This window comes from Pleurodeles waltl, chromosome 5, assembly GCF_031143425.1.
Source record: "Pleurodeles waltl isolate 20211129_DDA chromosome 5, aPleWal1.hap1.20221129, whole genome shotgun sequence".
In the NCBI taxonomy this organism is placed as follows: domain Eukaryota; kingdom Metazoa; phylum Chordata; class Amphibia; order Caudata; family Salamandridae; genus Pleurodeles; species Pleurodeles waltl.
This window is the reverse complement of record NC_090444.1, coordinates 83786876-83811144: the sequence shown is the minus strand read 5'-3', so window position 1 is coordinate 83811144 and position 24269 is coordinate 83786876. Positions and strand designations below refer to the sequence as shown.

Below are 24269 nucleotides of genomic sequence, written 5' to 3'. Positions count from 1 at the left end.
CCTCCATTCACTCCTATTTTTCATATTTCTAATCCTTATTTCTAGTAGACTGAACACCATCCCCTTCAAACCTCCAGTCTTTCAACCCTGCCCTCCAACCTATATCTAAGAATTTCTGCGCTCAGTCTTGGATTGTTATGAGGTTCCCACAAATAAAGTTGGACTGCATATTCAGACAACAACTTCAAGATGTAGGAACTGAGCCAGTCTACACCTTCAAGAACAGTCGGCCCAATTCCTAGCTAGTTCACAGTGCCTCACCTGAACCCCACACTTACTAGGGTAAGAGAGGATTTCAGCAACCTCTAACATGACCCTCTGACTTACACCTAAGTTGTGGAAATAGATCTTGCCCCGTTAATTGTTTACTTATGCATGCCCAGGGTAAACACAATAAAGATATGAAGTAAGGTTTTCAAACATTTATTGAAACAATTGTATTCTTGCATACAGAGAATGAGCTGCGATTATTAGTCAGACAAAACAAAGCATTGTAATCAGCAGTACTAACATGGTGAATAAAATGATTTTCCAACTATGGCAACTAATTTCGATACATCCTTACCTACAGTCTGAGAGCACAGAGGGTGTACCCTATGCCTGATGTAGGAGATAGCCCCCCATACCTGGATAGTTGTGCCAGAGAGACGGTCTAGAGGGAAGTTGGCAATCCTCCTCAGCGAGATGGAAGATAAGCATCAGCAGAGCTGCATATCGAACACAGGATTCGGGAGCTGTTTCCAAATGGCCAACGCAAGCCCTAGGATCAGAATGTCCCAGTTAATGTAAAATGTATTTTTAGTATCCTACAGCCAGTGAATTATTTTTTGCAGTTGTAATGAGATGGAATAATTGTATAAATCTATGTAGCAGAATCTCGGATTTAGTTTTTCTGTAGCAGGTCACTGCATGGGTCTTAGCAGCTTGCAGCAGAAGCTAAAGTCTCTTTTGGATCATTTTGGCCTTTGCCACATTAATATCTCTTGAGCCAAGAACTATAGTTTCTTATCCTACTCCCTTGAATCAAGCTTTGATGGCCTCCTGGACATCTTTTCAACAATTATGAGGCTTGCACGTTATGACCCCTCCCCCCCCAAAAAAAATGTCTTATACATTTAGAAGCATTTTCTGCAGTTATTTCTGAGTAATGTACCATCCAAATATGATAGTATAGTTTTGTTTCATCTGGATTTCTTATTGCCTGAGGATTTGGATGGGTCTCTTCAGGGCCTATCCCCATCAATTTGTAAACCTAAACCCATTCCACATTTTTCAATGTCAGTTTGTTTTACTAATAATCGTACAGAGATTTGTACTGCCTAGATACTGGTCACTTTCAGGACTTCTGGAGATCCTCAAAATACATAGATTTTCTTCTTGCTTTTGCTCATACTTTGTAGTTAATTACACATTGCCTGATCTGCAGGTGTCTAGCTTTTCTGACTCTTTTTCCTCAAACTACATTTTGCATTGGTCAAAGGTCTCGGTTAGATTATTAGTATATTTGTCAGAAATCTCCTTCCTCTAGTGACTGAAGTATTCTTATTCATCCCTAGGGAAATTGGCTAATGACACAGCTTGGTAGATACAGTGAAGGAAACCAGTGAGCCATTTTCTATGGCTATGTTTTCCATGTTATTCTGTCCATCTCATCTGGGTAACCAAACAATGTTCTAGTGTTCTCCCCTCCTCCTTTCAAATATTAGCTATTCTTTTACATATTCTGCCTCATTTGACTCAACCATCTCTGAAATAGCATTTACTTTTCTATTTATATGGATACAAAGACTCAGATCTAGTTACTTCTACTTTACAAGTATGATTGCATATTCAAAAGATAGTGTTGTCTTGAAAGACATGTGCCATCTCAATAGCAGGACAGATTATGTTTCTCAAAATCCATAGAATTACTAGTTGCATCTGTCCTTACTTCCTGGTTCATTATCCAAAGTCTGGGGCCTGTATAACTCCTTTACCACAAAATCCCACAGTCTCTTGTCCGAATGTCCGTGGTCTTGTTAGGGAGTTATTCAACTTACTGTTGCATCTTTCCCTCACCCGTGGAGTTTGAAACTACATCCACCTGTAACATGTTCTCATTCCCTTCTGTAAAATAAATGTAATTAAGAGTCGTGTGGTTTGGAGGCAGTGAACATGATTACTTTGAGCTTCTGTGTGAGAGATGCCATGGGGTCTGCCTGATAATGATCCTAACTCCCAGCATTCCTTGAAGGTTGGTGTGTTTGTAGGAACTTGCCACTGCACAGTGGCAGGTCTGAGATAGCTGTGAGGGATTAGATGAAAAGCAAGAACATGGTGAGAGTTCTGGACCTTGCTACATTGGTTCAGCTGTGCTGTTATTCCTCGTGTGGCAGGTCACTACCAGCCTGACCCAAACAATGCTATGGATAAGGGTGTCATCTCCTGAGAGTGGATCTTTGGGCAAAGTGACTCCCAGTCTTTGAAGTATGTTGTAGCAGTGGCAGCATTCATGTTTCACTTTGGGTCCAGGCTCCTCCTCCCCAAGCAGCGGCCATCTGGATGCCAAACATGAGAGGACAGGCACTGTTGGAGCTTTTAAAATAAATGCTGCCTGTGCAGGGGATGAAACAGTCTTTGATTACTGTAGTAGAACGTTTGATTGTACTCCTGGGTATCGATCCCCCCCAAACATTGTAATAGAATAATATTGAGTGCGCAATATCAAGGGACAAAATGTTGAAAGGTAAGTGCATATAGAGATGTATTGATTTAGTGTTCCTAACTCTACATCTACATACGTTAAACATATACGTACCGCTTAGGTAGCTCTATCTGGAGTTGGACATAGAAGATCTAGACTTACCTGTCTATTTTATTTCTCATTATTTTTTACTCTATATTGTCTTATTCATATTCTGTGTTTGATATTCATGGTGCACACCTGTAGATCTGGACTTGGATGCTTCTTGGCTGCTCAAAATATAATAAAAATGAAAGTGTAAAAATCAGTAAGATACGTTTAAAAAATAAATGGAAACAAATATTTATTTTTTACAATTCAGCTGGGAATCTGTGCATTTGCCTCATTCTGCTGTGAGCGCCTGTACACTGTCCTAATGCCTCCTGGACCTAAACACCACACTGGAGGAAAAGGGAGGAAAGGGTCAGATTTCTTCATGTAAATTTAGACACTGGGAGGAAGACTCCTATGGGAATATGCTCACCCCGATCTTCATTACCCGATAAGCATGTTGGTTGGATGCTACAAAGAATTGGAAAATCCATTGTGGTGACAAACAAAATGTTCCAGACAAAATGAGGTAATCTCGAGGCTGGAGACAAGGGGTAAAGAAGTTGGAAGATGACACTAAACAACAGATTTTTTATTTATTTTATAAAGTACTGGCTTGTGACACCTTGGCTCTTAATAGTAAATGTGATATTCAGACTGTGCAGATCTAGAAGCTAGAGCCCTCCATTACTTGGATAAAACAGCATCCAAATATGTAGTGAGTCGGGTCATGCAGAAACCGATTTCAGCCCTGTCCTTTCTAGGCAGAGAGGTGGGCAACCCAGAGATTTTGTGTATGTTTGGAAATTCTTCTTTGAATAGGGTTGCTCTCATGTGTTTTTCAAATGTTGCCAAGTTAAGTTGTTCATCTTTGGATACAGAATCTACAGCTGGTCCTCAGCCATGCAGGTCGACTTAATGCATTAGGCCTTTCATCAGAATCTGGCCTAACGCATCATGTTTGCTTTTGATCTGTTGTTCAGAAACAGTGGCCGAAGATATGTTGGCCCATGCCCTGATTGAGCTTTCAAGTCATAGCACAGAATAATGATTTTTATTTTCTGTTCATCTAGACGTCAATGTAATTCTGTTACGTCTGGTGTGGAGTGGGTTGATTTTTGTAAATTGAAACAATCTAGCTAAATAATATTGAAATTTCACTGTTTTGGTCTTTGTTGGCCTGTTGTAACTACATTGCAATAGTCAGTTCTCACCTTTTCCTAGAGTGCGTTCCCTCTCCTTATATAACCTGTTAGCCTACAAAAAATGCCCAATTTTGCTGGCTGGATTCAATTGAGTTTTAGTCAAGGGATGGGCTTGGTACCACAAAGTATGCAATACTACCATGTTAACTGAATTTGGTGAGGGAGCTATAACAGCAAGAGAAGCAAATGTATATTTCTGTTTACAGTTAAGATGTGAGGACAAAAAATGCCAAACCACACTCAAAGGTGTTAAAGTTGCTTTTGTATCAGTAGGCATGGCCCCTAGTTCTTCCAGCCAATAGAATAGAAGGCTGTCACCAAGGTGACCTTGATCTCCAACTCTAAGTAGTTCAGTTTTTGACCCGGTCAAGCAAAGGCAGCTGACCCTCTTCTGTGAGTGAATGTGCCAGCTGGTGATGTCCAGTTGCTGATTCTAGTTACTACCCACACGTACCTGTAGTTGCTTATCATTTGGTGCATTTGGAAATGTAATTGGTAGATGGAGATCAGCTGCACCAGTGGTCTTGAATGTGTTGAATACAAAAAGGGCCAACAGGAAAGATGCCTATGCCTAAGATGGTTTTCATTGACAATGAGGACTCCAACTTTCATTTGTTGAGTTAGATTTGACAAGAATTGGTGTCCTTTGTAAACATAATTTCCACCCCATTACGCTAGGTGTTTCAAAAGTATCTAATGATCCTCAGTGTCATAGTATATGGACAAGTCAAAGAGGAATAGAATTTGTGAGCAGCTTGCATCCTTGGAGGATCGCATGGCATGTCTTGCCTTCCATAAACCATTGTTGTATCCATCCCTCTTCTCGATCTAATCCCAGATTATTTGTAATGTAAAATCTGGTTAGGTTCCATGAATATTAGCAGCTGTTGTGGAACCTCACCTTTCACGATCTTGCCAGTAAAAAGGCTGGTTGGGCATCAGTCTGTAGTTAGTCCTTTCCTGCAGGTTGGCTGATTTAATTCTTAAATGATAATCTAATAATGTCAGGTTTTACTGTGGCTGGGAACCACTACGTCTTACAGACCAGCATCTGTGATCTTCGTTACCTCCTGTCCAAGCTTAAATGTTATTTTGTTGTCTTGGCTAGGCTGTGTTCGTGTGGGTCAAGGCTTGTGGATTACTGGTTATTTTACTCACCTGTTTGTGATTAACACTGAGAACAGTGGTGGCAAATGATGTGGTAATCGATGACCCGGACTTCTCCACTTCCTCCATCTATATCTTCACGTGAACAGAATTCTAAGATGGAAAACATGAGTTGCTGGAACAAGAACCTTATAGGAGATAATTGTTCCCTTATATGTAGATCATCTAGTCTGGTCTGGGATGAGAACAGATATGGCCCCACGCTCATTGTGCCACAGGAATCAAGCTGTACCTGGCTGATGAGCCCTTAATAAGTTGCTTGTTTTCTGGATCAGGGAGGACCGGGCCTGACATTTCAGGCTGGACTGTTCTGACTGGAGCAGACTCAAGGCTGATTTACATATGGCTGTGTCCAAACTGAGGTGGCATGGTGGGCTAAAAACGATGGATTGGAATACAGGCTAAGTGATTGTCAGTGGCTGAGAATAATTCTAGCATTCCATCCACACCTTGTTGTTGTTATAGTATAGTATAGTATGGAGCAGGGCAGTTCCCAGTTGTGCATTGTTAAATGTCACTATATTTGTCCCTGCTGAAGCCTAAGCGATGTTGTTTTCAATGAAGATGGGAAATCAACATATTTCTGTCCCGAGATGAGCATGCTGGTCATACGTTTATCGTAAGCCTTAGGAAACTGAGTGGCTCTTGAACAGGATAAGACAGATAAGTCCTGTACAAAAGGTCCCAGATCTAATATTCCTGGATGTGAGCACGCCTGCAGAGATGCAACTGAAATTAAAGTAGCAGCTAAAGAAGACCCTTACGGCTTTGGCATATCCACAAGCATTACTCTATTTTTAGTGAATTCAATTACTGGATGGACTTCTGGGTTGCCTCCAATTGCGGGCTAAATCCCTTTTGGCTACCAGGAATGCCACCCCTACAAATATCCGATCTGCTCAGTGGCCACCCAATTCTTCCAGTAGCCCCAGCACTGCTAATTTGGGACTCGTCTATAGGGCGCCCTAGTACCTCCGCAATTTCTTTACTGACCCCCCTCTCAGAAGGACCTTAACTGAGGGCAACTCCAGATCACATGGAAAAAGTCTCTCTCGGAGAGGCCACACCAGGCATTGGTGGAAAGCATCCTGGCGGACATTCTTGATAGTCTTGCTGGGGTTATGTAAGTTGCATGGAGGCAATTAAATTGTATCATCCGCTGCCTAGCTGAGATGACTAGTTCCCTGGGGGGCAGTGACGCCTCCCGCCAGTCGTCGTCATCCAGCTACCCAGCCCATTGTGCCCATTTCTGTTGCAGGTGGTGTAATGATATGTGAGTTTTGACCACTGACTCCATGTTGCACTTAGCCTAGCACTACACCGTCACATTAGTGACGACCAGCTTCATTTTGCCTATTGACTTTATTTTAGCATTAGCCACTGCCACGTTAAAAGCTGCAAGTAGTTTTCCACGTTGTACTGTGCTCATGTTTTTATTCTTCATGTTTTTTCCCACCAAGGGCCTAGGCTGATACGAATGTACTCAGACGTCAGTGACGGTCTTGTTTTGAATTGACACCTTGGGATTGTGGCCAAGTCCCGACATGTTATTTTCAAAGCAGGCCTAAAGCAATCAGCATTTTTTGAATAACTAAACTTCTGCAAGGAGAGGGAGGTTCTAGACTTTTCCTCTCTTGTTTGTTCAAAGTATAAGAGGCCGAGACCAGATGGACCGGGGACAGAGAGTGTCTGCATATCTCAGGCACATCCAGGACGCTGGACTGTGCCATCCTTCCCGTGAGGATAATTGATCTCTCTCTCCTTGATCTATTCTGGCGATCTGATGCTGACTAGGAGGGAGATGAAGCAGTGATGTATTAAAGGCCACTTTGTGTCACCCCCGTTCCATATGAAATTAGTAAGTTTAGATGTGAGTGCTTGGAACCGCTCCCTTGGTATCTGATAGGGATAATTTGTGAGGGCATACAGGTAGCGGGGGAGCCACATCATTTTAAAGAGAGCAGTATGCCCAGTTGCGTTTAATGGGAGGTCTTTCCAGCGCTGCAGGTCCCTCTCAAAGTGTGTAGCTAGGCCCCAAAAGTTTAGTACCCAAACTAATTCTGGTAGAAGAGAGATGTGGATCCACAGGTATCTAAACGCATTCCTCCGCACTGAGAATTGGGGGCACCACAGTCGTCCCTCTGCATCCCCCCTTACATCCACCAGTGTTGATTTATTGGTGTTAACTAGAAACTCCCCAAACCTCTCCAGTAATTCCATGCATCTAGGGCCTGACATGGTTGGATCCCCCAGGAATATCAGGACATTATCTGCGTACAGCGCCACTCTATCCTTCACCCCATCCCCCCATCTCCAGCCCCACATCAGAGGGTCGCTCGGCAACAGGCATGCCAGGTTCAATAGCCAGCGCGAAGAGCAGCTGGGATAAGGGACATCCCTGACCCGTTCCTCGCTGGATAGGAAATGTAGGGCAGAGCACTCCATTTTCCCGGACCTGGGCTGCGGGATCCTGATAAAGGATACAGATCATGCGACGGAGCAACTTCCCCAGCCCCATACGTAGTAGGATTACCTCCATGTACTCCCATGAGATCGTGTCGAATGCCTCGCAAAAATCAATAAGAAGTAGGGCCAGGGGACCACTGGACTGTGAGCCCTGAGATAGGGCCACTTGAACTCGGCGGATGCAGTGCCTTGTACTCATGCCTGGCATAAAGCCATACTGATCCGGATGGATAAGATGGGCCAGCGTGCGGGTAAGACGTGTTGCCAGTATTTTGCCGTATATCTTTGTCAGCATTGATGAGGGAGATTGGCCAATACGATGCACACTGGTCCGGGGGCAGTCCCTCCTTTGGCAGGATCATGATCATAGCACAATCTAGATCAGGGGGAAAAGCTCCCTTTGACAGCACCTCTGCATGGAAGTTTAGGGGATGAGGCACCAGGAATGAACTGAATCTTTTGTAATACTCTATTGGGAACCCATCGGGCCCCGCCATTTCCCACTCTGTAAGCTCAGATATTGCAGCGTCTACTTCTTTCGTCAGTGGTTGATCTAAGTTTTGAGCAAGATTGGGCGGGATAGTCAATACCCGAAGGTCCCAAACTATAGAGCCCTCATCTGTCAAATCTGTCTAGTATAAAGGTCTTGGTAGTAAGTCGCAAGGGCCTGAGCTATCGTTGCCAATCCCACTTGGGTGTTTCCCTCCCTATCGCGTATGGATGGCACGACCCTGGCGGCTGCCCCGCGCGTTGCTAGCCAATAGAGCAACTTGCCTAATTTGTCACCCATCCCATACATTCTGCTGGTCAACGCCTGCCAGCATTGCTTAGCGTCCTCAAGGAATATTTGATGTAGTTCAGACCGTGCCACTGCCAGGTGACATTGCGTCACCTGTGTATCAAAGTGCCTGGCCTGTCCCTCCAATTCTGGTATCTCGTCCTCGAGCTGAACACATTGCGCACTCTGGCGCCACTCCTGCCCATGGGTGTAGCTTTTGATAGTGCCCCAGTTTACATGCCGCCCACAGCGTCGGCCCTGAGTCCACCGAGCCCTCATTGCAGCAAAAGAAAGCCTTGAGTTCCCCTTCAACAAAATTAGCACACTCTGGGGACTTCAAGTACCATGCGTTGAGTCTCCAGGTCGGCCGCTGTACCTGTTGCCCCGCACCCCAAGCCGCCAAAATTGGTGCGTAATCTGATATGCCCCTGGGAGGATCCAATCAGACCTCAGATTCATTACGTCCGTTGCTGGGACCCACATGAGATCTATTTGGGGCTCGGTGTGGTGGGCAGCAGAACAGTGGATGTAAGCACGCTCATGCGGGTGCCAGACCCACCACACACCACAAAGACCCCACAAGTCCGCCCAGGCTTTAAGGCACGCAGATCGGAGGCGTCAGGTGGGACTGGCTTCTGCAGAGACCTCCCCAATCGGGTCCGGCACCGCATTGAAATCTCCCCCCACCAGTGTGAAACCGGCTGGGAGCGACGACAAGAGCAATCCAAGCGCCTCACAGGTAGGCTGCAAAAATTGTGGGGGAGTAAAGCAGGACACCAGATTGTATTGCTTGGCCTCTATCTGACCCTCCACACCAGTGTACTTCCCCAAGAGGTCCTTGTAAACCTTTGTCACTGTCAACGGTAGCAACATGTGCAACAGCAGGGCCACTTCCCGGGACCCACGCATGAAGCCAGAGTGGTAGACCCTGTCATATCCGAAACGCCCCAAGAAGGAGCAGCGGGTCCCCAGTAAATGTCTCCTGCAGTAGAACCACCCCCGGGCCTTGCCTCTTGATGTAACGAAGTACTGCGGTCTGTTTAATGCGATCTAGGAGCCTATTAACATTCCATGAAATTACAGAGATCATATTTAGAATAGGAATGGATGTGTGCAGCCCACGAGGCACCCCAGTGGACAAAAGGGCGACCCACAAGGGTGGCGGATCATAAAGGCAGGGGCCTCTAAACCAACACTTTCTCTGCTTCGGCGGCCCATTCCCATGCCTGCTGCAGTGTTTCAAAGAAAAGGGTAGAAGCTCCGTAGATAACCTTCAACTTGGCTGGGAAAAGGAGTATGTAGTGCACATTCAGCGTACGTAGTTTATGTTTAACTTCCTCATACGACCGCTGAGGTTCTTGAACAGCTCAAGTGTAGTCCGGGAAGATCAGTATTTTTGTATTGGAGTACCGTACCTCCGCCTGGGAGCGGGCCTCCCGCTGAATAGTGTCCCGGTCTCTGTAGTTGAGGAGCTGGACCAATACAGGCCGGGGAGGAGCCCCAGGCAGGGGCTTTTTTGCTAGCACTCGGTGCGCCCATTCCACCACAAAGCAACTTGACAGCTTGTCCTCAGGAACCCAGGAGCACAACCAGGTCTCCATGAGTTCCTCAATTTTGCCTCCTGTTATCTCCTCCAGCAAACCAACCAGGTTAAGATTGTTTCTGCGAGAACGGTTCTCGGCATCTTCGGCCCTCTCCTGCAGGCCGGCCACCTTTGAGGTAAGCTCGGAGACTCTTGTCTGGAGGGTGGTCACCACATGCTCCGCTGTCTCTGTCTCCATCACTCTCTCAGCCACTCGCCTTCGGTCCTGGCGCACCAGGGAGAGGTCCACACGGACACCATCCACCTTGGACTCCACTGCCTCCCTTGATTCCTGGATCGCCTTTAGCAGTGTCACCATGTCTGGCGGGTGGGAGGGGTCCCCTCCATCTCTTTCGCCGGACCCGGCGCCAGGCCTCCGTCCGTCTCCCTGGGCATTTTTGTCTGCACCTCCTTAGTATGAGGGGGCTTGTCGCACCCCATATCCCCGGGTACACTCAACCGAGCTGCCACCCCCGAAGGAGAACGGGCCATCAACAAGAGGAGGCAAGTACTCCTAGGGCCGATAACTGCACCGCCACTCAGTTTATCAGTCACCACGCACCAAGGCAGAAGCGTGACACCCCAGGGCTGTGAGGGCCCACAGCAGTCTTCACTGAGCTTTCCAACTAACATTCTCTTGGCATTGGTGGGATAGCTTTCTGTGGGCCCGCAAGAAGTGCGTCAAAGTTGTATCTATCTGACCACCAGGCCTCCGAGGCCGTGCCCAGCCTGATTGTGTCATTTCGAAGATTAGTCCTGGCGAGCCGCGAATATGGCTTCAAATTCCAAGTGCAGTTGAACAAGGTACCATTTGCAGACCCCAGGGAAGCAGGCAGCAGGCTGGCCAAACCGCCGCTCCCAAGGGCAGGAGACCGCCACCATGGGGTGGTAATAAACCCTTTAGCCTATTTAATCAAACAATATTTTTTTATTTCTACAGCAGAAATGCTGAGCTCACATATTTGAAGGTGCACTCGTATGTGAGAATATAAACAAGCATTTGCAATATAACGGGTCTCGCATTTCGTCGAGTTAGAGCTATTAGCATTGTAAGCACCTAACCAGACTTTTGTTGCCACATTCAATGGAGAAATAAAAAGAAAAAGTAGTCCAGAAACCATACGGAAAACATGGAGCCTCGTATGTTTCCAGTAGTTGGTCGGTGCGCTCGAGGATGGCTAAACACCGGAAAAGGCATGACGTATGCATGCCTTTCACTAATGAAAGCAAGTGGATTTTAAAAGGCAAGCCCACGAACCAATGTAAGGGTCTGACGTGACATGGGCGTGGGTAGAAGCCCAAAGAGAGATTACAGCAGGGGTCAGAACGCGCGGAGACTCTGTAAACTATCATATTTGCCTAGGATCACACAATTTGAAAAAAGTTTACTGGTCAGGTTATTACAGTTAGGTTGAGTAGATTATACAGGTTACTCAACCTGCAGGTCTACCAACATGTTTATAATTTTTTCGAGGCCTCTTATAGTAATGATAAACATCAATGATAATTGTGCCTCTAATTGAATGCTTCAGTAATGTAATGCTTTGTATATGTTAAATAATGAACCCATTTTGTCTTGCTTTGTTTCAGTCCACCTTGTTGATATCTGGAATATGATTGAAGCCTTTAGAGATAATGGCCTTAACACTCTGGATCACAATACAGAGATTAATGTATCCCGTCTGGAAACTATCATTTCATCCATCTACTACCAGCTAAATAAGCGCCTTCCGTCTACACACCAAATCAGCGTGGATCAGTCCATCAGTCTTTTGCTCAACTTCATGATAGCTGCATATGACAGGCGAGTAACAATCCATGTAACTGTATGGAAAACACGGCCATTTAAAATAGTTAATACTAAACAAAAGTTATTGCACTGTTAAATACGAAAATGTCTTATAACTGCTTCCAAGTCCTGCCGCTCTTCCATTCTCAACTTTTGAGTGCCACTTATAGTGGTGGGACGAGAGCCTGCTTCAAGGCTGTTCTGTGAGATTTTTTGACCCAGGTACCAGTCTTGCAAGTGCATGCCATAGGCCAGCACATCACCTTCCACCGCACTGGTGTGTATCTAAACAGGTACTTAAAAAAAAATCTGTTTAGGTGAGTTAGGCCTTGGTGCAAGGAGAAACTATGGGATTGTGATTTTTCACAGGGATGGAGTTCCTTGATGAGCTTGCAGACGGACGTCCTATTTACAGTATGGAAAACATTCTGTATTTTTGTTTTTTACTTTTAACAAAAAGTAGGGTCCTGGGACTGAAAAAATGAAAGCAGAAAGCAGAACACTGGCTGTGGAGCTGTTGTTCCAGATCTCAGATTTTAAACACAATTGTTCTCTTTGGCATCCCTTTTGAGGATTGTTTTTCTAGCTTGCATTGTGGGCTTTCTGGAATTCTGGTCTGTACACTGTTTTTCGGTCTCTAAAGCTAGATGCAGCAGTTCAGCTGCATATTTGCCCTTGATATATTTGATTTGCCAGTGGCAGACGGAGCCTTTGGACGAGGTGCATCTGGGACCAGTGGCGGCAGCAATGCATGAGAGTTCAAACTAGGTAGTTAGCAGCAGAAAGAGTGCAACCACTGTACTGCAGGATTCTTTGCTGTTTCCCCCTGGGCACCCTAGTATGGTGAGTACTGAGAACAGATCTCCAGCCAACTGATAACCTGTTGAAGGAGTCTAGCTGTGTACAATAAAAAGCCATCTAATCAGATGAAAGGTAAGGAGCAGAAAATAGCTTTTTGCAATGGAGAGGATGCTACAGGGATGGGAATCTAATCAAGGGGAGGCAGAGACAGTAGGTAACCAAGCTAGAAGAGTCAGACTAATATTGAAAGTCCCTCAGAAGCTGACCTGAAAATGAAAGCAGTGAGTGCAGAAGCAGAACAAGGCATCTTATATTGAACTAAAGAAAGAGGGCTTGTTGGGCTTGAAGTTAAATTTGCATCAAGGTGTGGCTTGGCTGTAGGTTGAAAATGCTCTGGGCTTTTGGCTGCATACTACTTTGTCACAATTTCACTTTAAATTGCCTTTGATCCACTGACATGGTGTTTGCAGGCATACTGACATTGTGTTCATGAAAGGATTTTAGATGGGTTGATGTGGTCTCGGCTGAGGGTTTCAGGTTTTTTCCATGACCATTAACCCTGGATCCCTGGCACAGCTCTGCTGACAAACCTTGGACCTTCTGTTTTGTTCCGAGGGGATTAGGTGTGACCTTTGGCTACGGGAGCTAGGAGACTGTACTTTCTTCCACTGTGCCAGGGCCAGGTAGGCGAATGAGCCAAGCCGCTCCATTTAGGAAGCTCTCTCCCTTCACCTCTGTGCCAGTGACACATAATTCTGCCAAATGTCCAATTTTTCTGAAGGAGGCTAATGTAGTTGATCTTTCTAGTACAGTGGTTCCCAACCTTTTGACTTCTGTGGACCCCCACTTTATCATTACTGGAACCCGGGGACCCCTGTGGTTCATTATTGGAATCCCGGGACCCGCAACAGAGTCATTACTGAAAGGTGGGGATGTAATATTTTAACAATATTTAATTTTCTAAGCAGTCGCAGACCTCCCTGAGGAGGCTTCGCAACCCCCAGGGGTCCCTGGACCACAGGTTGGGAACCACTGCTTTAGTACATATGGGGACCATAGCATATTCTTCCCCTCAGAAAAAGGAGGATGTATTGCAGGGCCTAAGTTAAGAAAAATAACTCTGTAAGTTAAAGCCACATATTCAACTGCTGTATTCTCCTTAAGACTTTAGCTGGGCTTCGATACTTGAACTGAGAGGATTGTACTGCACAAATGTGGGAGGAGGCGCCTTTGACTCATCGATTGTGTGGTGTGACAAGAAGCAGATTTCATTTGGTCAGGCATCGCTGACCACCTATGGTATTGAGAGGAGCAGGGTTGTCTTGTGGGTGTGTCTTAGAGGGGGAGAACAGATTTGCTTTCAAACATGCTGCCTGCAGCTTCTCTTTGTGTGACAGTCACGACTGCTGATGATACTGCCATGCACTGTGACTACATCCAGCAGTGCTGATGCGTGGTGTTTTTCGGCTGATGCCAGTAATTGTAGGACACTGGTGGTCTCCCCAGGTTTGGAGCGGTGCTTCTGCCCGGTATGTGACTGCCCGGGTAGTCATGCACTAATAAAATGGCCCCTTTCCTGACCCTATTGCCCAGTACTCTGGTCGGGATGTTTGTGCCCGTATTCTTCAAAGTTGTAGAGATACGAGGAGAAGTGATGTGGTTCCAGACCAGGCTTAGGGATCATGGTGATAATGGCATCCCTCACTGAGCTGCGAACAGCTGTGCACCTCACTGCTTTTTGAAAGACTTCAAATAGTTCCTCAGTGAGGATGCCTGGGATTTTTTTATATAGTACTTTTGGGAAGCCCTATCCTTCGCCTTTTAATGCCTCTGTTAACTCACCGTTTAGTATGAGAAGCCTCTAACATTGCGTTTTGCTCTTCCATGAGCTGAGGTATTCCCAGCTTGTGTAAAAAAAAAAAAGTCTCGGCTAACCCCTCACGAGCAATGGAGTTTCTAGACGTTGCCCACAGGGCAGGGGAGATGTTTACAGAAACATTACTCCCCTGGAAGTGCTGACCTCCACACATGCAGCTGGAGTGGATCCATATTAATGCCTGTTCTTGATGCCCACCAACTGGCCAGATGAAAAAGAAGGCTATTATGGTCCACAGTATTAATTGCTTCAGCCCAATCTAACAATGGCAAAGCAACTGGCCTGCCCATAGCTCCCAGAGCAAGTATCCCCTTGTGTATATTCATAACCTCAGAGCTTCTGGGAGCCACTGAACCCCTAAAAATATAACAAATTGTTGCTTGCATGAAAATCCAGCAGCTGCCTTGTGACTTAACCCTCCATTCATTTTCAAAGAAATAGCAGTGTATAAATCGTCCTATAATGTAAAGGAATTTTTGGGGCCAGGTTGGAGTATTTTCAATGAAAGTACTACTTTTTACCAGTTTCAGCTGCACAGAAACCTTGTTCGAAAGAAGCATTGATAATAGAAAGATCTTCAGCCAAAGTATGGATATTTGTTAAGAAAGGAGAGCCTGGAGTATATCCGAAATTGATGTTTCTTTTTGTTAGACAATAAAAAGAACAGAAACTAATAATTGGTCACTTCAGCACATTCTCAAGGCATAGGCTATTCTTGTTCTCAGATGCAATGCTTGTTACGATTACTAACATTCTATTTACAAATAAAAAAGCGTCCAGTGAGTTTGAGAAGTTAGAATGTCAGAACAGGGGTCCTGTAACAAAGGCCAACTCGATTCCGAAAGTTACTTTGCTCCTTACCAATGCGTATCTAATTAACAGTATATCTTTACCTTGGGAAACCTAGTTTATAGGTTTTAAAAAGTTCTCTAAATTCTTAGTTTTAAACACCCACAATCCAAACTATTTGTTATTCTTAAACTTGAGTAATAGGACAAGTAAATCTGCTATTCCTTTCCTTTTCAAATAAGGACATTTTTTGAATTAGTTTTTGGGACTATATATATTCAAGCTCTTTCTTAAATTAGAATTTGAGGGAGGCACTCGTCTGAATGATTTTATAGTCTGATAAAGACCTTGGGTCAGACCTGTATCATCTGATTCTAATTATTTTATCCCTTGAATACTTATGTTTTAAGATCATTTTGCTCTTGAAGTTTCTACAAACTTAAAATGGACAAAAGGTATTACATTGAGCATAGGGCTACAGTAGATGAGGAAACGCCCTAATCAAATGTACAAATCTGAGACTAATGAATCCTGTATCAATGGCTATTGTATGAAAGAAAAGATAGAAAGTTGCAGTGCATATGACTTCATATTTCTTATGCTTAACTTACAAGGTATTACAAATCTATCCAAATTCTTCAGCTGTGAAACTCTTTATAAGGTAGAGGGTGCCCCTCGTAGCTCACCAGTTTATAAGCCAGCGCCGCAGAGAGTGAGATAAATTCTATTATGCTACATTTGCCTCTTCCATGAAATGCGGGGAAATTAGTAAGACCTAAACTTTGTATGCCTGATGAAAAATACAAGTTAGGAGTAAGTACTATCCGATTCAGAGCTTTCCCTTATGCTGAATGTGCAAAGTGGCTGGTATTTTCACCTAGACCGTCCGTAATACCACAGATATGGTTACCACAATGAATGCATTTGACAATATTAAAATTGCCTACCCACATAGGTGATACATATTTTCTATCGTTATACATTAATTCCTCTACAGTTCTCTCCAACTCTTGGATAATACCTACTGGTTGTACTGTGGAACATTTAAAATAAAAATGTATTAATAATAATCAACTGATTTTGACTGAGACAATTTTAAAATCTGATATTATGGTTTAGAAACCAGGACCTTAACCCTCAAATTCCTGATGGTGATGGAAACAAAAACAACCAAAGCCTCTTTCCCCCTTCCTGCAGCTGACTCAGTAGCAGGGGACGAAAGGATTTAAAACCATCAACATGAATAGTCAGTAGCCAGGTCTCTTAACAACATATTACGTCAAAATCTTAGATGAAAGATAACCAGTCCTCATCTCTCAATGTCTGGCGTGTCCCTGCAATATTCCAAGATAGGAACTGAAAATCCAGAGGTGTCTTAACTGGTTTCTGTACCTTGCTTGATTTTAATACCATCTGGGAAAATCTGGAAGCGTCAAGAGCAATATCTGGGTGGCTAGTGTCTTCATTCAAAGTAGCAGGCAAATACCGTCAGTCAATTTCTGAAAGGCTTTATAATGGTTCAAAGCGATTAGTGGTAACAACTGGAGCCAATATTGCTGGTCCTTGAGTATTTTTACAACTTGGTCGGTGCCAGTTAGTGTCAGTGGCTTTGATAGGAAGTGGGTGATAGAAAAAACGTAATGGAAGGGCATGCATTTTTGTTTGCTGGATTGATAAATGGCACAAACGTGGCAACAAAAACAAACAAGATCAGGGTCTTTAAAATTGAGAGGCACACAGTCCCCCTCACGGTTTTGGGCGAAGTGCCCACCCATCTCATGGGCCTTAAGGATCTTGTCCACTGGGTCAAATTGGCATCCTGCTTTTTTCTTACATCAATACGCAGCTTTATTTATAAGGTTTTGACTGTCCTCTTGAACTTCTTCCTCCAAAGGCTAAACCCCCTCCAAAATTATCACGTACGGGGTGCATTTGGGGGCAAGTGTAGAGGGACCAGTTTGCCCCTTAGTGCTGAAGATAAGGCCCGCTGAGTATGAATGAGTATGAGGGCTCCTAAAAGGGTGGGGAGGAATTATGCTTTCGTATGTGTGCTAATGGAGCTTTAGATCTCTCTTCCGAAGCAATTGGTTGGCCTAAGGAGGCCTTGTTGGTGTTTCATTGAGCTACTTGGTTCTGTAAAACAAATGCATTATGTTCCCCTGTATCAACTGGTAAGACTCTATTTAGTGGCCCAACATGTCTTGCAAGAAAGATTTCAGCATGGCCTCCAAACTTGCAACAAAAGGTTGACAACTTGTTTGAAGCGCTGCTCAGATATTATCCATAGTGATATGGTTATTTGCTGCTGACTGTGGAGCCAGGAGATGAAAAAGCTCCATCTCTGTCCTTTTAGGAAAGGTCCAAGGATACATGTTCTTTTTGAGGGGTCCCAGTTCTTTCCTTTCACCCTGCTTTCTTTTGGAGGGCGGGGGTTTATTGCTAAGTAATCCCAGGGTAATGACACTTATATCGTCATGCACTACACATGGGTTTTGGATTTGCCCTTATTCCGTCTCAGCAGTTTAGGATTAGATGGTAATGCATCCTTTTGGATGATGACGTCGGGGATCCGGTTAGGATCTGCAACAGGCACCCCAGATTGAACCTCAGGTAGCGAAGGAGGATCAGTGATCAACTTTTGCCCTGCCTCTATGAGATCTTCCACCAGGTTTAGTTCAGTAGAAATTGAGCTCATTGCCGTAGTAAGATAGGAGGTAATAGAAGGGATTAGAATGTGAAGCGGTATCCCCACGCTTGTGCCCAGAAAGGCTTTTCCCCCCCATCGGTCAGAGTAGTCAACCAGTTGCGGCTAGCGATATCATGTTACAATATCTACTCCCCACAAACGGAGAACCAAAGCATATGGAATTGCGTAGGACAACTTTGCTGGATAAGATCTACCATTCACAGGAGATCAACTGCTAGATCTAGAGCAAAAATCAAAAGCCAAGAGTCGTGGCCCAGCCCAACCTCATCCAGGCGCAGCCAGATCCACTCTCGGTCCTGTCTTCGCCGGACATGCGCCCATGCGTGTTCTGTGCCACGGGGAAAACAGAGCGCTTTCACTGTGTTGGTGATACTGTGTGAGTCAAGGAGAAGGGAAACATTATTTGGGGGATGTAGTCCTACCCCAGATACCAAATGGAGGCACAAGAAGCAACAGCCTGAGAAAGTGTCCTGCGTGCGGGGAAAACAGAGCGCTTTTAGCACATTGGTGATAATGTACCTGTCCTCCTTGATTCACACAGTTTTCTGGGGGATGAAGTATTACCCCAGATACCACAAAAAGGCAAAAGCAGCGGCAGCCTGAGAAAGCGTCCTTTTTGGTGAGTACAGCAGTCATGACTCTATTGACTCTAAAATGTAATATTTTCTATGGTCAAATTAATACACAGATTGAGTTGCCTTATCTAGGGAGTTCCTTTCTGCCATGATAAAAGCAGGAGCCTCTATAGCAAGGGTTAAAGGTTCAGTCTTCCATACTTAACCTCCTGAAGGCTAGTCCCCTGATAGCCTCTGCTCAAGCCTTCTTGCATTGGGAAATGCCAAATGTCTCTTAAACACCAGTTAATAAAGGATCCAGGTGCTCTACAATCCTATGGGGCCAACACGGAATGAGGCCCACAAGGAGTGGACAACTCCAAGGAAAAAAGAATGTTCTTTGGATGAGGTAAGTCACTGTGAGCAGGGGTTGACGTGGGTTCACCTTTTAAAGCTAAACATTGTTGTTTCCCAGGCAAGGCATTACTGCAATAAATACATAAGCTCTCTAAATGTCCTATTTGCATAGGTCTTCAGAACTCTCATGTTTTTTTTGGAGTTACTATTACAGATCTTTGCATGTGGGTATTTCCTGTCACCCTGAAATCTTTTTTGGGTGTCAATCTGTAGAATAAATTAATGAGCACCTGAGTTTGGAGGTTATTGACCACAGTTAAAAGGACACCTTTCAATTCCTCCCTCAAACCCTGATAAAAGGCAGGAGCTACTTCCTCAGTGGTCCATTTACATTCTGATGTTAATTGATGGCTAAAATAGGCAATCTGATCTTATGAAACTAGACTTAAAGTTCACAAACTAATGTGAGCATCATGTTTTGTCTCTTGTCTACCACAGGCACTTTAAAAGTGATTCAGAAACTCTGTAATTGGACAGCCAGGGATTATGATTATTAATTAAAGATGTGGAAAAGGCTAATACATTTCTTGTCTTATAAGGCGGCATAAAAGCATTCTTTGCGTGTTAGAAGTAAAGGCCTGAGGTTTTGTCATAAACTGTAAACTACACTATGCCAGAGATGTTTGAAAGTTATAGGGGTCACCTGTAAATTTTACCAGGTGGTGCAATGTTTCTGCGTAGCAGAGTGTGATGCATAGCACCATCCTCTCTTGGAAGGAGAAGTAATATTGGTTCCTCCTACCATCATAGTAATTGTGAAACCCCTAGTCCCTGTTGGTATCACAGGAGTTGGAGGAGAGCCTTTGTCTTGGTTCATTTATTTGAGCAGGTAAGCCCATTTTGGATGGAACTGAAGGGCTTTCTCCATCTCCTCTTCAATCTTAATAATAGCCTGCGCCCATGGGTCCAACATTGGAGTCGATAGTGAAAGAAAGCAACCTCGCCAACTATCACAAACTCATTGCTTGTTGAGTACATGTCAGGACTCTGATGTAAACCCCACTCCTCCCTGTCAAGACCAGAAGTTCAGCTTAATGGGGAAAAGTCTGTGGGTGCCTGTCTGGGGAAGTGGCTGGAGAAGGAAGAACACAGCAGAACGTGGTTTGTGGGTTTGGGTCTGTCTGCAAGATCTCCCCTCAGCAGGTCTGGATAGACAAGTGCCTGGTAGACTGTAATGTGAGCACATTATCCGAGATCATAGACATAGTGAAACATAGGAATGCAATTTCCCCTCCACCTTATTCCCCTTCGACCTAAAAGACAAACTCGTACTAACTGCTTGATTATGAAGCCTACAACTATGATTTATTTTACAGTTCTATACGGTGCAACCATGGACCACTGGCTATCAGAGTCCTTTATATGAGAATGGTTTCAACCTGCATGGGAGCGGTTCATGAGGTTGCAATCCAGAGGGCAAGAAGATGCCCGCGTTCCACAGGGTTCTGGTGGGTTGACTCATGGCCCCCTACATGATTGCATCCAGTCCTGCACTCACAGCGCCTGGCTTCCTGTAATGGTACTTGCGGGTGGGAACGCAGTGAACTCCAGTCTGTCCCTCAAGCTGGGCCCATCGCTCTGTGCCTGCCCTGATTCACCTACATTGCTTGATGACACGGTCAGGGCCAGTTAGACTAACCTTTCTTGTCCTCTGTCAAGTGGTGCACCAATAAGTGCGGGAAGCCTCATCTTGGCTGGAGGGGGCGTCAGTGATCAAAGGCGGGGTAAAGAGCTGTCCTATGCTACTGGCGTGAGCTGACTCCTCCCGCACTCGCGTCATCAGTGCTGGCATCTGCACTGAACTAATTGGGCTACATTCTTTGGGGGGTGCATGAGGTACACCCCTATCACCCAATTTCGTTTATTACATACCTGAGCCTTACCCAATGGCTCAAGAGAGGCAGTGGGGCCACAGGTTGGGGCAGCAGTGCTCAGCTGGTGCAGACAGACCTTGGGAAAAAACTTCTACTCTCTTGCCAACTTCAAGTAAATTGATTGTGTTTGGGAAACCATGCTTCAGTCTCTGATAACTTAGCATTCTGCGTGACACAGCCCACAATTGTCCTAGCTCCAGGAAAGCAAAATACTTCTTTCGGATATGTATGCTGCTTAGCTTTGAATCTCAACTGTGGGGATAGTTTTACTGACCCTTCATAAAAGAGACAATCAATGTTCTGATGTCCATCAATGTCGAAATAATCATTGGTGCAGAATCAAAAAATGTACAGTGTGGGTGCGGATATAGTTTTAATTGCAGCCATAAATCCGAAATCCCGATTTACACAAATCACAAATTACGTTTCCTACAGATCCACAGTCATATTTTTAGTGGGGCAGAAGAAGAGAGTAAAGTAAGGTAGTATCTACAGGTGGCCCTGGAAATGATTAAAAAGCCCTCAAAGTAATGATGTAGGCATCCACAAGCTCCTCCACCCACCACCCCAGCCCAGCCACGAAGCTGCATGAATGACTCCTACAGAAGAGCGAAGTGTGCTGTGGGCCTTAAAGAGAAGCAACCTTCACCAGCTCCAGAGACCTCGATGCCTTCCAGGTAAACATAGTGTGTAGGTGGAGGGAATAAGTTAAATGTTTCTTCACTCGGTGCTTTACCCTAAGGAAACTACATCTCGCTTGAAAATCCTTTTAGTTTCGGATTGGAGACTCATGTAGCAGGAGGGTGTTAGTGCAGCTCCTGCTTGTTGTGGGGATATTTTGTGAATCTCGCAATGGACAAAATGTACACACATTTCATAATCTTCATGAATCAGACCCTTTAATCCAGATACTTTGCTTAGGATGTTGTATTGTGGATTTTGAGATGGCAGTGATGCGACCATTGCCCTCTTCTTTTGTCTTACAGTGAAGGACATGGAAAGCTGACAGTGTTTTCAGTCAAATCCATCTTGGCAACCATGTGTGGCGGGAAAATACTAGACAAACTACGATGTAAGTACTGGGGATCACTTTGAAACTATTTGAAAATAGTCTTGCAAGGTATTGAGTGTGCGCCCTCTGCTGGTCAGAAGGAAGTTTACAGCCTTTCATGTGTCTTCTAACAGGGTGCCATGTTTTTGAATGGTGCTTGCTAGGGGTAGACATGCTTTGAAGATTGCTGTTTTTTAAAAATGTAACCTAAATAATGTTAATGTCATTATATTGCAGTTCATTTACTAATATGCCATGTTCTAATATCTGCAAGCATACAGAATTGTTTTCATTAGTAATATTCGTCCTTCATAACAGCGAAGCACACATCATAGCTATTGTCAAAAGAAGTCTCAAAAACCCACCCATAAATCTTAAAACAAAGCATCATTTTTGGCTGCCTATAGTCGGGGTTTGCTGGTGGCAGTGGCTTGTTCACGATTGACAGTCCCTTTATTTGGTGTCTTGGGGAGCACCTATTGGTCACTTCAGAGCACCAGCACGCTAGGTGGACACTGAGCAGGTGTGGTTGAACTGCAGAGTGTTCTGGCTAATGATCACTTAACAGTGGGAATGCTCCTGCATTTTCTGACCCAGAGGTGCGGGAATGTTTTGGTTCCACTTTCTTTATGAAGTATTTTCACCCTTCCATTTATTTGAGCGTTCTTGGCAGAAGTAAAATTCAGCTTGCCAATTAGGGAAAGTTGGCGTTTAATCGGACGGGTGTGAGAACTGTGTCAGAAATTATTCCATTTTGACCCATCTTTTGTGTTGAGTTTTGATGAAGATGTCTGAACAGTTGAGTGGTCAAAGGTTTCATGGGCGTCCCGTGGTTCACTTTGCACCTAAGTGCGCATTTATGGTGTTTGAGTCTAAGCCTTCGCACCCTCAGTATTTTGGTTGAATAAAAACATGGCTTTCAGTGTGTACTCATCTATTTACCTAGGCCTGCGTACTTTACATATTGGCACTTGTTTTCCACGTAAAGTAACACAATAGCATCTGCTTTTTTCTAGTTGATGTGTGCCAGATAATAGAAAGAAGGAAGAAAGATTATGGCTGCAGCGTATTAAGTTTCAACTTTTAAAGTTGGAAAATAGTTGCAATGAAAAATAGAATTGCAAAATCTTTCTGGAGTTTTGTATTGTGTGGCCATTCAGTGTTGAAGAAGGAGTTTGTGGGAACTTTATCCTTGATAGTAGTGGGCGCATCTTTGGTGGTAGCTCTTATCTATTTAGGACACAAATATCAACCTCTTAACATTCCTGAGCGGCATTTAATAAAAAAGCTGAAATGACTTCTATTTTCTATGTGCCAATCAAACGTCTTGCCTTCAGACATTGCAAACACAGGCTTTTGCTCTCTTTGGGTGGGCTGAACTTACTGACCTTGCCTCTATCCCTGCTGCCTCACTCGTCACTCCTCTTGTGGTGTCCCAGCATTCACTGCTGGGACACCAGCACAGACTCCCCAGGAATCCTGGTGCTGCTTTCATGCTAAACTTAGCATGAAAGCAGCGCCAGGATTGGTCTGAGCGGCTTGGCCAGTCGCTCAGACACAGCCCTGGGGTCTGTGCAGTTTCTCCAGCCCGGCTGTTAACCACAGCCGGCTGGAGAAACCTAAGTGCACATGTGTGTTTGGCCAGCTTCAGACACCTCCCAGCCACGCCCCACCCCTCCCAGTACTGCTGGCTGTGCCAGAAGCAATAAAATAAAACAATAGTGTTTTATTTTTCTGCTTCTGGCTCAGCCAGTGGGGCAACGCTCCTTCTCCATAGGCAAGGAGCCGCCCCGGTACCATGTAGAAGATAGTAATTATGTACATAGTCCTCTTTACTAAGTCTCTGTAAAGTGCTCTGACTGACCTCTTAGGGCCTGGTTCATGCTACAGAAATCTTCGCTTGTTTTCGGGTCCTGGCCTAGGGTGTCAGAAAATCTCGTTCTTCTTGACATTATTGCAGCACAAGACTTACAGACGGCTCAGTTCCATTGCTGTTAATTCCTCCAGGCTTCTTCTGTTGACTTGTCATTGAGATACCCGTGTCCATAACCTATTTTGCCACTGATATAGATATGCTTAAATCCTTTAGTTGACAGCACTGAGCAACAAAGTGGTGTTTGGCCTACACAGCACCCACAATGTCTGTGTAGTAGCGGGCTACACTTCCTTACCGAGCAACTTCCTTTAAATATCTGCCACCCTGCCTCTGGCACAGCGTTCTAGCCCTTATATTGTGTGGGTGACCTGTCCTGTCTGGTCTAGCCTGTCCCTGAGGCCTGCATCAAGCCTCCTGCCTGATAACTGGCAGGGGAGGCCCAGCAGTGCTGGAGATTTGGATAATACATCGTGACCACTCGTGCTTCATCGCTTAATCCCTGATAGATCCACCAGTCATAATTTAGTAAAACTATACATTAATGGGCTTTGGACCATCCTTGAT

At 44.7% G+C, this 24269-nt stretch overlaps 1 protein-coding gene across 6 annotated transcripts in view; it reads left to right on the top strand.

Moving 5' to 3' along the window:
- The window catches only part of DTNB (dystrobrevin beta), a 672321-nt gene that overhangs the window by 150711 nt on the left and 497341 nt on the right, over window positions 1-24269 (top strand). For all 6 annotated transcript variants that reach the window (XR_011203590.1, XM_069233646.1, XM_069233645.1 and 3 more), the window contains 2 exons: window positions 11562-11775; window positions 21765-21850. Coding sequence is in view for 5 of the 6 variants with exons in the window: in XM_069233646.1 (XP_069089747.1) it covers window positions 11562-11775; window positions 21765-21850 (300 nt within the window). In the remaining variant the exon portion in view is untranslated. The remainder of the gene's footprint in view (window positions 1-11561; window positions 11776-21764; window positions 21851-24269) is intronic.